The sequence below is a fragment of the Gadus chalcogrammus genome, chromosome 8 (genome assembly GCF_026213295.1).
Source record: "Gadus chalcogrammus isolate NIFS_2021 chromosome 8, NIFS_Gcha_1.0, whole genome shotgun sequence".
In the NCBI taxonomy this organism is placed as follows: domain Eukaryota; kingdom Metazoa; phylum Chordata; class Actinopteri; order Gadiformes; family Gadidae; genus Gadus; species Gadus chalcogrammus.
The window spans coordinates 10943697-10957223 of NC_079419.1; the positions used below are offsets into that span (position 1 = coordinate 10943697).

The 13527-nt window shown below is 55.3% G+C and overlaps 1 protein-coding gene across 1 annotated transcript in view; it reads right to left on the minus strand.

The window, feature by feature from the left end:
- Positions 1–359: 359 nt before the first annotated feature.
- LOC130387269 (chromodomain-helicase-DNA-binding protein 7-like) overlaps positions 360–13527 on the minus strand; it is a 13819-nt gene continuing 651 nt past the window's right edge. The window contains exons 2-21 of the mRNA XM_056596288.1: positions 13149–13238; positions 12401–12504; positions 10355–10484; positions 9864–9970; positions 9336–9708; positions 8188–8396; positions 7134–7501; positions 6599–7061; positions 5997–6148; positions 5393–5581; positions 4688–4861; positions 4163–4336; positions 3404–3616; positions 2895–3035; positions 2641–2712; positions 2262–2442; positions 1434–1512; positions 1125–1401; positions 611–1037; positions 360–367 (exon numbers count right to left, since the gene is read on the minus strand). Coding sequence (XP_056452263.1) covers positions 360–367; positions 611–1037; positions 1125–1401; positions 1434–1512; positions 2262–2442; positions 2641–2712; positions 2895–3035; positions 3404–3616; positions 4163–4336; positions 4688–4861; positions 5393–5581; positions 5997–6148; positions 6599–7061; positions 7134–7501; positions 8188–8396; positions 9336–9708; positions 9864–9970; positions 10355–10484; positions 12401–12504; positions 13149–13238 — 3931 coding nt within the window. The remainder of the gene's footprint in view (positions 368–610; positions 1038–1124; positions 1402–1433; positions 1513–2261; positions 2443–2640; positions 2713–2894; positions 3036–3403; positions 3617–4162; positions 4337–4687; positions 4862–5392; positions 5582–5996; positions 6149–6598; positions 7062–7133; positions 7502–8187; positions 8397–9335; positions 9709–9863; positions 9971–10354; positions 10485–12400; positions 12505–13148; positions 13239–13527) is intronic.

Below are 13527 nucleotides of genomic sequence, written 5' to 3' on the forward strand. Positions count from 1 at the left end.
AATTCCTTTGCAGCAGCGTCGTCAGACAGGCGGGCGACCTCATAATGCCGTTTTTAGAATGTTAAGGAAGAAAAAAAGAAAATCAAAGTGTAACTTCAGTCAATATCAAGAGTCCAGAGAAAGTTCTGGAAACACCGACTCCTGAGGCGGCCAGCAGACCGCTTGCTCTTTATACTTTATCACTTCTGAAGCACTGCACAGTGCCGACAGGTTGAAGGTCAAACTAGGTGGAGGAGGGGCCCCGCCCCCTCCCAGTAGAGGATCCTGACTAGACTACCGAGAGAGACCGCGCTCCCACACACAGTAGATATAGCTGGCAGAACCAGGACACACAACAGAAAGATGAGAACTCATCCCGCTTAGATATCTGAGGGGGGAGGGGGGAGAGAGACAGACGGAGAGACCGGGCCTTCGTTATACCCCGAGGTCGGTCAAGTTTGTGTTTCCTGTCGTGTCCTCTTTTCCTTTTTTACCTTCAGTCACTCTTGTCCTTCTCTGAGGAGCCCTCCTGCTCGCCCTCCCCTTCCCTCTCCTCCTCCTCAATCGGTGAGTCATCCCCCTCTCTCCCGTCTCCTCCTCCTCCTCCTCTTTCTCTCTCCGCCCAAGTCACTGTCCGCTCCTCCGCCCTCCTGGGCCGCCGCGCCGCCCTGCTCCTCTCCTGCCGCTCCTCCCTCCTTCCTGGGGGTGGGGCTGCTGGTGGCCGTGGCAACGGCGGAGGCGGTGGCCATTGCGCTCTGCAGCTGAGCCAGCGTGCTGGCGGAGGCCGAGGGGAAGCCCTGCAGGCCGAGGGCGGCCAGGCCGGGGGGCAGGAACACCGAGGGGTAAAAGAGCCCCGGGGCCATGCTGGACAGCAGGAAGGGGTTGAAGCCCAGAGAGTTGGCCGACAGGCCGGCCAGCAGCGCCGCCGCGTCTCCGTTCAGCACCGCCGCCTCCGAGGGCGGGTCCGCCGCCAGGGGCGCGGCCACGCTGCCGCTGGCCTTCTCCTCGCGCTCCGCCTTCCTCTTCCTTCTCTTCGCCTTCTTCCCTTCTGCTTCTCCCTCCTCCGCAGCTCTTCCCTCTCTCCCCTCCTCCTCGTCTCTCCTCCTCTTGCTGCTCCCTTCCTCCTCTGCCTCCTCTTCCTCCACCTCCTCTTCCTCCTCCAGGGTTCCGTTGCCGGCCGTCCCCGTTACCATGGCGCCGAATGGCGACTGTGACGAGGCGGCGGCTAAGTTCCCTCCGAACAGACCGCCCAGACCGCCCAGGCTGAACATGTTGGACAGCCCCCCCATGCCCCCAAGCCCCCCCATGCCGGGCAGCATGAGGGGCAGCATGGAGGCCGCTGCCGCGTTGGCGGCCGCCTGCTTGGGGTCCGAGGAGGGCGGGAAAGCCATGAGGCCGGCAGCCAGCTGCAGGGACTGCAGGCTCTGGAGGGACGACAGGTCCATCCCCCCCGCTGGAGAGACTGGAGGCTCTGCAGCGACGACAGGTCCATCCCCCCCAGGAGACTGCTGAGCAGCAGCGGGTTCAGACCTCCTGCATAGACAACACAGATTACAGCCTCCCACTTTGCTAAGGGACCTCCCACCTTGTTAAGAGAGCTCCCATCTTGTTAAGAGAGCTCCCACCTTGTTAAGAGAGCTCCCACCTTGTTAAGAGAGCTCCCACCTTGTTAAGAGAGCTCCCATCTTGTTAAGAGAGCTCCCATCTTGTTAAGAGAGCTCCCATCTTGTAAAGAGAGCTCCCACCTTGTAAAGGGTCCTCCCACCTTGTAAAGGGTCCTCCCACCTTGTAAAGGGTCCTCCCACCTTGTAAAGGGTCCTCCCACCTTGTAAAGGGTCCTCCCACCTTGTAAAGGGTCCTCCCACGTTGTAAAGGGTCCTCCCACCTTGTAAAGGGTCCTCCCACCTTGTAAAGGGTCCTCCCACCTTGTAAAGGGTCCTCCCACCTTGACCTTGTAAAGGGTCCTCCCACCTTGTAAAGGATCCTCCCATCTTGTTAAGAGACCTCCCATCTTGTTAAGAGACCTCCCATCTTGTTAAGAGACCTCCCATCTTGTTAAGAGACCTCCCATCTTGTTAAGAGACCTCCCATCTTGTTAAGAGACCTCCCATCTTGTTAAGAGACCTCCCACCTTTGACCTCCGAAGTCCCCACAAAGATAGGAAATCGAACAATGTGTTTTCTTGTGACACAGAGGCCTACTACGTTACTGATCATTGTACAACCATTCCTAGTTCCATTGGTGAAGCACAGAGCGTTAATAATGCTAGCGAGCTAACGTACCGCTGGAGGAGGCAGCGGAGGCCAGTGTAGCCTGGGCGGCCTGGGCTGCAGCCGCTGCCTGGGCGGCCGCCGCAGCCTTCGCTATCTCAGACTTTGGTCTTCGCCCACGACGACGGACCCCCTCCTCGCGGACGACCGGGCCGGTCAGCAGGCGGTCGAACATGGCTTCTGGGAGGAAACCCTGCAGGGAGGAAGGAGCAGTGGTTAGGAAGGAGCTGAGAAACAGTCCTCACAAGGAGCTGAACAACAGTGTCCTCACATGGATCTGAACAACAGTGTCCTCACATGGAGCTGAACAACAGTGTCCTCACAAGGCAGTGATAATGAATACAGTGAAAACTAGGCTCCATCTGATTGGCCGGCATCAGCTGTCACTCACCGACTGCTTGACGATGTCTGTCCAATCGGGAGCGATGGCAAACTCTGGGTTTTCCAGCAGCCACCGGGAGCTCTTTCATTGGTGGAGCCATGGCCCCGCCCATCTTGAGAAGAACAACATGTCAATCTCAACTCCACTTTATTCATACAGTCCTACTATTAATTTTCCGATTGTGAATGTGTTAGACTGTGTGCGTGTGCTAGACTGTGTGATAGACCATGTGACAGGCTGTTGTGCGTGCTGCGGGGCGCTACCTTGCGTCCGTTGCGGCGGTTCACCACGGGGACCCTCTCCTCCCCGGTCAGCGTGTTGATGTCGATCTTGTTGGGGTTCCTGCAGCGGTGGCGCTTCTGCTTGGGCTTGGACAGCTGGGACATCATCAGGTCCTCGCTCTTCTGGGGGGGGGGGGGGAGGGTGTCATTATGACATCACATGCTGACACGTCTTACTGGTCTGAAGTTGGTCATGTTACTGGTCTTAGTGGTGTGAAGTTGGTCATGTTACTGGCCTTGCTGGTGTGAAGCTTGTCATGGTCTTCATTCATGTTACCGGTCTTACTGGTGTGAAGCTTGTCATGGTCTTCATTCATGTTAATGGTCTTACTGGTGTGAAGTTGGTCATGTTACTGGTCTGAGTGGTGTGAAGTTGGTCATGTTACTGGTCTTACTGGTGTGAAGCTTGTCATGTTACTGGTCTTACTGGTGTGAAGCTGGTCATGTTACTGGTCTTACTGGTGTGAAGCTGGTCATGTTACTGGTCTTACTGGTGTGAAGCTGGTCATGTCCATGGTGTAGGAGGGGTGTTGCTGCAGCCAGTCTCTGAGCTCCTGATTGGACGCGGTGGCCGTCTCTCCGTCCTCCGGCGCGGCGGGGGGGCGTCGGCCCGGACTCCGCCCGGAACCCCCCGCCCCTCGCCCGCCCCGGGATGCCTCGCGGACCCCCTCACCCGCCGAAGCCTTGGTCCCCTCCGATTCGTCCTGCAACAAGCACACAACAGGAAGTCAGCCCCAGAGCAGGACGTCAGCCATGTTGGGTGGTTGGGAGTCTCTTAGCTCAGGAGGTAGAGCAGTTGTTTTGTAACTGAAAGGTTGCTAGTTCGATCGCCAGCTCCTCCTAGCCGAGTGTTGATGTGTCCCTGAGCAAGACACTTAACCCTAACTGCTCCTGACGAGCTGGCTGTCGCCTTGCATGGTTGACTCTTCCGTCGGTGTGTCAATGTGTGTATTAACTGATGTAAGTCGCTTTGGATAAAAGCGTCTGCCAAATGCCCTAATTGTAATTGTAATTGTTTGTGTTCTCCGTCTTTCACTGCTCCATTTGTTCTTTTAACATTGTAGTTTTTACATTTATGGCTTTGAGTATATTGTAATGTCGCGTGATGTACATTTTACTACATCATATTGTTTAGATCCATTTATTTCAGCCCGCCGCCTCACCCCTTCTGCTCCTCCTTCTGCTGCTGCTCCTCCCGCTGCTGCTCCTCCTTTCTTGTTGCCCATGAACAGCATTTCCAGTCCCTCTACATTTTTCCTGCGGCCACGCCTCCTTCGCATTATGGGCAGGTCGGCGTCCAATGAGCCGTTGGCCCTGTGGCCGGAGGGCGGGATCTGCTGCTGCAACAGTTCCATCTGGGCCTTGAGGGAGGGGCTGGAGAAGCCGGCCAATGAGGCGGCAGCCTTGTGGTGATGGTGCATGCCCTGGAACAACAGAAGGTCATGAGAGGTCAATGTCCATCCTCCCTTTGACCTAAGAACGCCGCCAGGTCGATCTCCCAGTACATCTACAGCCACAGCTGGAACAGACCAGAGAGCTGCACCACAGAGCTAGCAAGCTTAGTGCTTGTTCAAGCAGGTTTAACGCTTGTAATTTAAACGCTAGAGCTAGTAAGCAAAACAATACAGCTAGCTAGCTAGCTAATAGCAAGAGAATTGTAGATAAATGCATGAAGTCCATGGCTTGGTTCTGTGTACCTTAGTGAGGTCCATGGCGTGGTTCTGGGTGTGTGTGTACCTTACTGAGGTCCAAGGCGTGGTTCTGTGTGTGTGTACCTTAGTGAGGTCCATGGCGTGGTTCTGGGTGTCTGTAGCAGCGTGGCTCTCTCTCAGCTGGGCCACCATGTCCATCAGGTTGCGCCTCTTGGCTGCGCGCTCCGCCTCGATCTCCACCTTCCTCCTCCTCCGCCGGCGCTGCCGCGGCACCGTCAAGCTGAGGGGGTCCTCCTGCTGGACACACACAGCGTTACAGCCTGATACACACTCCTGGAGGACACGCACACTGATACACACTCCTGGAGGACACACACACTGATACACACTCCTGGAGGACAGTGTTACAACCTGATACACACCGACACACACTCAACGGACAGTGAATTCTTCCCGGATTACTGTTGGTTACACAACCCTAAGCTGACACCTATTTAATGTTAGTATATTTTAACTTCATGTAGTGAGAGTGATTGAAACAGCGAGCCCCAGCACTGTGGTTTCCTCAGTACGGTGTGAGAATGCTAAATGCTAACAGCACATGTAGCGTCAGCGCTAACCCTCCACCTCCACCAGGGATTATAAAAATAGCCTCATTAGCATAGCTGAAGGTTAGTGCTGTGCATGTGGTGTGTGACTGACGTGCACGTGGCAGGTTTGTGTGTGACTCACATGCACTAGCAGGTGTGTGTGTGACTCACGTGCACATGCGGGGACAGGGTGATGTCTTCACTGCCGCTGTAGGCGGCGTGTGCGGCCGCCATTGACAGCTCCGCTAGGCTCCGCCTGCAGCGGGCTCTCCGTTGCCGGTGCGACGGCCGTGGCGGAGGTCGCCGCGGCACTGTAGCCCGGCAACAGGTTGCCGGGGAAGTCAAAGAGCTGGCGCCTGTTGACCGGCCACTTGCCCTTCAAGATGGCGTCGCAAATATTATCCATCCGGTTGATCATCACCCGATCCTGAGGAGGGAGAGGGAAGAGGGAGGGGGCCGGAGGGCAGAGAGAGGGGGAGGTGAAGGTGACAGACAGAGGCAGATGGTTAATGGTGTTGTTATTCCAAAGTGTTGGAGAAGTGTCTGCCTCAGCCAGTGAACCCCCTCCTCATCTAGGGTCCCGCGGCCCCACCACCTCCTGTCTATCAAGAGTCCCAGATCATACAAAGACACACGGCCCCAAACTGGATCTAAGACCACAGAACTATCCATCTGCTGTCGAATCCAACGCAGAACGGCCGGAGTGTGAGAGAAAGTGAGCGAGAGTTTGAGTGAGTTAGAGAGTGAACGAGCACGAGTGAGTGGGAGAGCTACTGCCCGTTGGTATGCGAGCACCCACCCCCCCCCCCGTGTGTGGTCTGCCCCCCGGTCAGCGGCCTCACCTTGGGCCAGAAGGAGAAGGAGTAGCTGCGCTCCGGCAGCCCGGGCAGGAGGTCCTGCAGCGCCGAGGGCTCCGCCGTCTCGTCCCGCCCCGACGCCGGCAGAGACACGTTGCTGTCCTCGTCAAAGTTCTTCTGCTCCGACGGAGCGCTCGCTGGAGGGGGAGAGAGAGGGAAGGCGGGAGAGAGATCAGGATAAGAAGGAGGGAGGAGGGAGGAGAGAGACAGACGAGGACAGGATCAGACCAGGATAAGGACGTGTTGTCAAGGGAGACGGGCCCTCATTTCAGATCCGTCACCCTGACGACACCTGGACTCATTAACGCCCCCCACAGCGGCCCCCCTCCACAGGGGGAACTCCAGGAATAGACCCCTCCCCACGGAGCATGACGTCATCACTGCAGGGAGCCTGCACTAGGGCGAGGGATCTACGTAGGATTAACAGCTAGGGCTAGGCAACATGAGGGAGCTATAGCTAAGGCGCTAGATAGCATCAGAGCTAAATCCTCAGCAAACGAATTAATACAGCCATAGAAGCCCTATCCTGCGCCATGCTAACCTACTAAGTGCTAACTAGTAACTAGTCTAACTAGGGCTCCACTCACCCTCCGCCTGGGAAGACTTCTCAGATTTGTCGTCTTCGTCCATCTTCTCCTCATCCTCCTCCTGACTCCTCTCGGTCGGTCGGGGAGACTTGGGAGAAGGAGGAGAGCTGCCCTCTGTCCCCCGGCCCTCCTCCTCCGGCTCCTCCAGCACCTCCTTCTGGGGACTCATGGTCTTGGGCTGCTCCTTGGGAGGGGATGAGGGGGGTTCAATCGCCGTTGCCTCCACCTCCTCCTCTCCTCCCTGCTTCCCGGTCTCCTCCTGGTCTGATCCGATTGGTTCTGACGGCTTCTCCTTCTGCTCCTCTTGGCTTGAGGCCGGGAGCTCCGTCTCCTCCTCCTTCACCTCCTTCTTGGGGGAGGCCAGGTTCTCCTCTTTACCTTCTCCTTCAACCTCCACTTCCTCCTTGACATCATCGGCTTTTGGAGTCTCTCCCTCCGCCTTCACCGTCGCCTCCCCCTCTCCCTCCTCCACCTCCTCCTCCTCCTCCTCCTCCTTAGCCAGGGTAGCCTCGGCGGCGCTAGCAGCGCTGGCCACCTCGGCGGGCGTGAGGAGGGGCGTGGCTCCAGGGTCAGGCGTGGGGGCGCGTCTTGCCACGGCCCCGCCCTTATGGGCGTGGCGGCGGTGGGCCTCCAGGAAGGCGAGCTCGGGGTCGTTGAGGATGTGGTAGTCCGTGCGGCTCACGCCGTGCCGCGAGGCGCCTAGCAACAGGTCGTGGTCGTGGCGACCGCACTCCCACCAGTCGGGGAGGTCAGGGGAGGGCTGGCACAGCAGCAGGCGCTCCGTCAGCTGCGGGTGGGGCAGCACCTGCTCCCGGATGCGGCGCAGCAGCTCGATGCGGTACAGGGTCCGGGAGGCGCGCTCCTCAGTGATGGGGTCGATGATCAGGGTGGGGTCAGGGAGCTCTGTGGATGGGGCGTACCGTTACTACTACGTCAGCACTCCATACACACTGTTACTACGTCAGCACTGAAAACACACTTACTGCATCGACACTTCCTACTACGTCAGCACTGCATAGACTTCCTACTACGCCAGCACTGCATAGTCTTCCTACTACGTGAGCACTGCACACTTCCTACTACGTGAGCACTGCACACTTCCTACTACGTGAGCACTGCACACTTCCTGCTACGTGAGCACTGCACACTTCCTACTACGTGAGCACTGCACACTTCCTACTACGTGAGCACTGCAGACACTTCCTACTACGTGAGCACTGCAGACACTTCCTACTACGTGAGCACTGCACACTTCCTACTACGTGAGCACTGCAGACACTTCCTACTACGTGAGCACTGCACACTTCCTACTACGTGAGCACTGCACACTTCCTACTACGTGAGCACTGCAGACACACTCAAATTCAGCACTGCAATGACACCGTTACTACTACGTCAGCACTGATTACTCATTGTACTAGATCAGCCCTAAATACATCCTACTACCAAGTCAGCTTAAGTACTTAGTGTAGTGTGTAGTAGTGTATGTGTAGTGTGTGGTAGTGTGTGTGCACCTGTCTGTCTTGAGGCTCATGCGGCAGACCCACTAGTGTAGTGTGTAGTGTGTGTGTGTAGTAGTGCGTCTGTACCTGAGTGTGTCTTGAGGCTCATGCGGCACACCCTCTTGCACATGGCGATAAAGGAATAGTAGTATTTCTCCAGGCTCTCGTCCGTCTTCTTGTCCAGCCGGGCGAAAGCCCTGAACTGGGCCCAGTCAAAGCCCTGCCGCGGGGGGTGGAACACCACCCCGAAGGTTGACACCACCCGGTAGAAGTCTGCCTCCTCCCGACGCGTCCACCTGGGTGGAGCAGGGCTACATGTTACCGTCTGACCATGAGGCATCTTAAAAGACGAAAGGCGGAGACACCCAACATCACCTTAGAGCCCCGCAATAACATCTGCCTCATAACACCACCTTACCCGTTCACACCAAAACACACATTTGTCGCAAGACAAATCATAATTGTATATTATAAAATTATATTATATACCATTATATAATAATAATAATAATTAATTTTATTTGAGGGCGCCTTTCATAGCACTCAAGGTCACCTTACCGGGCAGTGTTTAAAAAACAAAATCAACAATCATAAAAAGCACAAGAACATGATACATTGAAACAATTTAAACAAGTGGGGGGAAATGGGTGGGAGACAATGAATTAGATTGAATATGTCAGTTTAAAAAGATGTGTTTTTAGACGGGACTTAAAAGTGGAGAGGGTGTCAGAGTTACGGATGTCAGGTGGGAGGGTGTTCCAGAGGTGGGGGGCAGATCGGCTTAATGCCCTGGACCCCATGGCAGAGTGCGGGTGGGTGTGTTGGTGTGCAGGAGTTCACAGATGTATGGAGATATATAGAGCTCAGGGAGTCGCAAACGGCAACAGGTTGAACTCTGATTGGACGTTACATTTCGCATGTCATTCAGTGGCCACGCTGTTGAACGCTGATTGGCTGTAATCACGCGAATGTCGCGGCAATGTTGAAATATTTCAACTCGAGGGAAAATGCCGCTCTGCTAATCCACGTGAGCGTGCCCGCCCGTGCCGGGTTAAAAGTGTCGCGCTGCAAATCAAATCTTGACGCGGGTTTTGTCTAGCGAAATATTCGCCTGATTCGCGTCTGTACGTTGATTTCGTAAGGAATCGTGTCGCCCGTTCGCGTTTTGTGAACGTACGGTTAGATAACATCCACCTCATTGGATAGAGAGACCGAGATAGAGAGACATAGCCCACCTCTGCCGTCTCTCCTTGAAGAACAGCTCTCCCATGAGCGCTGTGTGGGTGGCGGCCTCGGGTACGAAGGGCCCGCTCTTGGCCAGGTAGGCCACACCCCCTTCAGCCATGAAGACCCCGCCCTCCTGCAGGTAGGCCGCGCCCCCCTCGGCGGGTGGCAGCATGGCGAGGTCGGGGTTGAAGTCGCGGCGGCGGCGGCGGCGGCCGTCCGGCCGGCTGAGGGCCTCCTGCCGCTGCAGCTCTCGGCGGTTGGAGCGCTGGTACGCCGTCACCAGGCGCCGCAGGCGGGCCGTCAGCGCAGAGGCCGCCGGCCAATAGAGACGTCCTGCCTGGCCCGAGGCCCCGCCCACTCGGCCGTTCTCTCCTGACTTGGCTGCAGAGGGAGACAGAGCGTGAGGAGGAGGGGCTACAGGGAGTGCATGTGTTCAGGTGAGAGGGTCAGCTCATGTGTTCATGTGTTATCGAGTTCATGTGGGAGGGTCAGCTCATGTGTTCACGTGTTAGTGAGCTCATGTGTTCATGCGTTACCCTCGGGGTCCGCCTCCTGGGGCTCCTCCAGGGGGGAGTTGGTGAACTCGTCCATCTCGTCTTTGAAGGTCATCCTGAGGGGCTTGTACTCGGGGTCTTCCTCCTCCCTGCAGGGGGATCACCATGTTAGAAATATTTCTACATCTATACGTCTAGATCTATGGTCATGTTATCAAGATCACATTATAGAGCTACATCTATACGTCTAGATCTATGTTCATGTTATTAAGATCACATTACACACACTATAGCTTCATTATAGCTTCATTACAGCATTACTTCTGATTATTCACTTAGTTAAGCAGATACTACCTCAATATGGGGAGGAGTGTGATGAGAAGGAGTTTGAGGGGGGGGGTGTGCGATAGAGGTGGTGTGAGAAGGTGTTTGATTAGGAGGTGTGTGAGGAGTCGTTTGAGGAGGAGGTGTGTGAGGAGTCGTTTGAGGAAGAGGTGTGTGAGAAGTTGTTTGAGGAGGAGGTGTGTGCGTACCCCTCTACGCCGTCCGTCATCATGTCCGCTCCTCTCTGCTCGGCGGCCATGGCCTTAGCGTCGGGCATTCCAACGCGCTCCAGGAAACACAGACCAGGGTCAGCTCGCATCGACGTGTACTTCTCATAGCCTGGAGAGGGAGAGACAGAGATAAAGCCCACAGCCGAGACAGAGAGACACACAGCCGAGACAGAGAGAGGGAGAGACACACACAGAGTTACAGCACACAGCCGAGACAGAGACACAGAGACATAGAGAGAGAGAGAGAGAGAGAGAGAGAGAGAGAGAGAGAGACAGAGGAGAGAGAGAGAGAGAGAGAGACAGAGTTATAGCACACAGCCTGGAGAGAGAGAGGTCAGCCAGGAGGGGGTCTGGTGGTCCCAGGTCTAAACCTCAACACCCTGATGGTCTCCATGCCGACCACCTGCTGGACCAGTTCCTCTTAGAACCACAACAACAACATGAGCTATCGGCCATCAGCCTGCCCCGACACAAACACACACACACACACACCCCCAACAATCACTCACACACACTAGACAGACAAACGCACACCAGACACACAAACACAACCCTAGTCACACACACCCCCACACTCCATAATAAATGAGGTAGACAAAAACAGCGGCAGAAGGGATGACCCCAGGAGCCAGAGAGTGTGTGTGTGTGTGTGTGTGTGTGTGTGAGTGTTCATCCGAGCGAGTGCACGTCCAAGTGAGCCAGCAGGTGCTCATTTGTGTCAGGCTGACACACACACACACACACACACACACACACACACAAACCTGTGCTACTTTGTGTGCGTCTAGATGAGTGTTTCTACGTGTGCGTGTCTAGCTAGGTGTGTTCCTACGTGTGTGTGTGTGTAGATGTGTTTTTAGGTGTGTGTCCGTTGGTGATTCAGGCAGAACAGATTAGAGTGTGCAGATCCAACAGACTCAGGGGGCGAGAGATAGAGGGGGGGAGGGGAGGCAGAGAGAGGGGGGAGGGTAGGCAGGGAGAGAGAGGGGAGGCAGGAGAGAGTAGGAGGAGCGTGAGGGACCCCTCCCCCCATACTCAGCCCCCCTCTTCCTCAACATAACATTTCAATTAGGAGGATTGTGGCGTTTCACACACACACACACACACACACACACACACACACACACACACACACACACACACACACACACACACAACACACACACACACACACACACACACACACACCCACCCACCTCCTGGAGCCCAACACTAATAATCAGGTCTTTATGGACCATCACTATTCCGCTGCGTGTGTGTAGATGAACTTTGATCCTCTTTATCTATGGATGAGCCCCATAGATACCAGTGCGCGTGTGTGTACATGCGTGTGTGTGCTGTCAGATAGGATCAATCACTCTCCAGATAGCACTGCTGCCCTCACCATCACCATAGCAACCCCCAACAACGGGTGGCACAGAGTCAGTGAGTGAACAGATTACAGAGTGAGAGTCAGAGTGAGAGAGTCAGAGTGAGAGAGAGTCAGAGTGAGTGAGGCAGAGTGAGTGAGGCAGAGTGAGTGAGGCAGAGTGAGAGAGAGGCAGAGTGAGAGAGAGGCAGAGTGAGTGAGAGTCAGAGTGAGTGAGAGTCAGAGTGAGTGAGAGTCAGAGTGAGTGAGAGTCAGAGTGAGTGAGAGGCAGAGTGAGTGAGAGGCAGAGTGAGTGAGAGGCAGAGTGAGTGAGAGGCAGAGTGAGAGAGTCAGAGTGAGTCAGAGTGAGTGAGGCAGAGTGAGAGAGTCAGAGTGAGGCAGAGTGAGAGAGTCAGAGTGAGTCAGAGTGAGTGAGGCAGAGTGAGTGAGAGGCAGTTAGTGAGAGGCAGAGAGAGAGGGCAGAGAGAGAGAGGCAGAGAGAGAGAGGCAGAGAGAGAGAGGCAGAGAGAGAGAGGCAGAGAGAGAGGCAGAGAGAGAGAGGCAGAGTGAGAGAGGCCGAGAGAGAGAGGCAGAGTGAGAGGCAGAGTGAGAGAGGCAGAGTGAGAGAGGCAGAGTGAGAGAGGCAGAGTGAGAGAGGCAGAGTGAGAGAGGGTTACCGTGTTTGAAGACTCCTATCAGCAGGGACTTGTCCGCCTCAGAGTTCCACCAATCAGCAGGGACCTCCGCATGGAGGGGCTGGGGGATCCACACGTCCAGCTCACTACACACACACAGTCACAGTCAGGACACGATGGAGCCTAGCGTTTAGTCTAATTTATAGTGGAGCATCATTCACATCTCAGACCTTATCTCAGTCAGTCCACACACACACAGTGAGCTAGCCCCCCCCCACACACACACACACACAGAGCCAGCCCCCACACACGCACAACAGTACACAAAATCCCACTGGCATATGTTTGCTAGCTGGCACCAGTACACACACTTCTGGCAGTTGACACACACACACACACACACACACACACACACACACTTGAGATTAGAGGATAGGGGGGGATGACATTATAAATGCACACACATCTGGGTGAAAGGGTGATGGAAAGCAGAGGGGGAGGGGCGAGAGGAGGACAGATGTTCTACAGAAAGAGGGGGATGGTAGAGATGTGGGGGTGACTGAGTGAATCCTTTTACAACTAAACATTCATCATAACAGAACTACAAACAAGCTCAGCTCATTGAGAAGAACTACAATAACCAGAGACAACAGCTAGCAAACACTATTCCATTTAGCTTCAAGGGAGAACGATAAAAGACAGACGGGGAGGGGAGGAGAGATAGACAGGTGAGGGAGAGAGAGGAGAGAGACTGAGGGGGAGAGAGAGAGAGAGAGAGAGAGGTTATCACCTGATCTCTGCTCCTTCCAGGATGCGGTCAGCCTGGTCTCCGATGACTTCCTGTCTGAGGTAGTACAACATCCTGACCCTCAGCAGCACCCTGCGGAGAGGAGGAGGAGAGGAGTTAGTCCCAGCTAGGGGTTACACTGTACTACAGGGAGGAGGAGGAGTTAGTCCCAGCTAGGGGTTACACTGTACTACAGGGAGGAGGAGGAGCTAGTCACAGCTAGGGGTTACACTGTACTACAGGGAGGAGGAGAGGAGCTAGTCACAGCTAGGGGTTACACTGTACTAGAGGAGGAGGAGCTAGTCACAGCTAGGGGTTACACTGTACTACAGGGAGGAGGAGGAGCTAGTCACAGCTAGGGGTTACACTGTACTACAGGGAA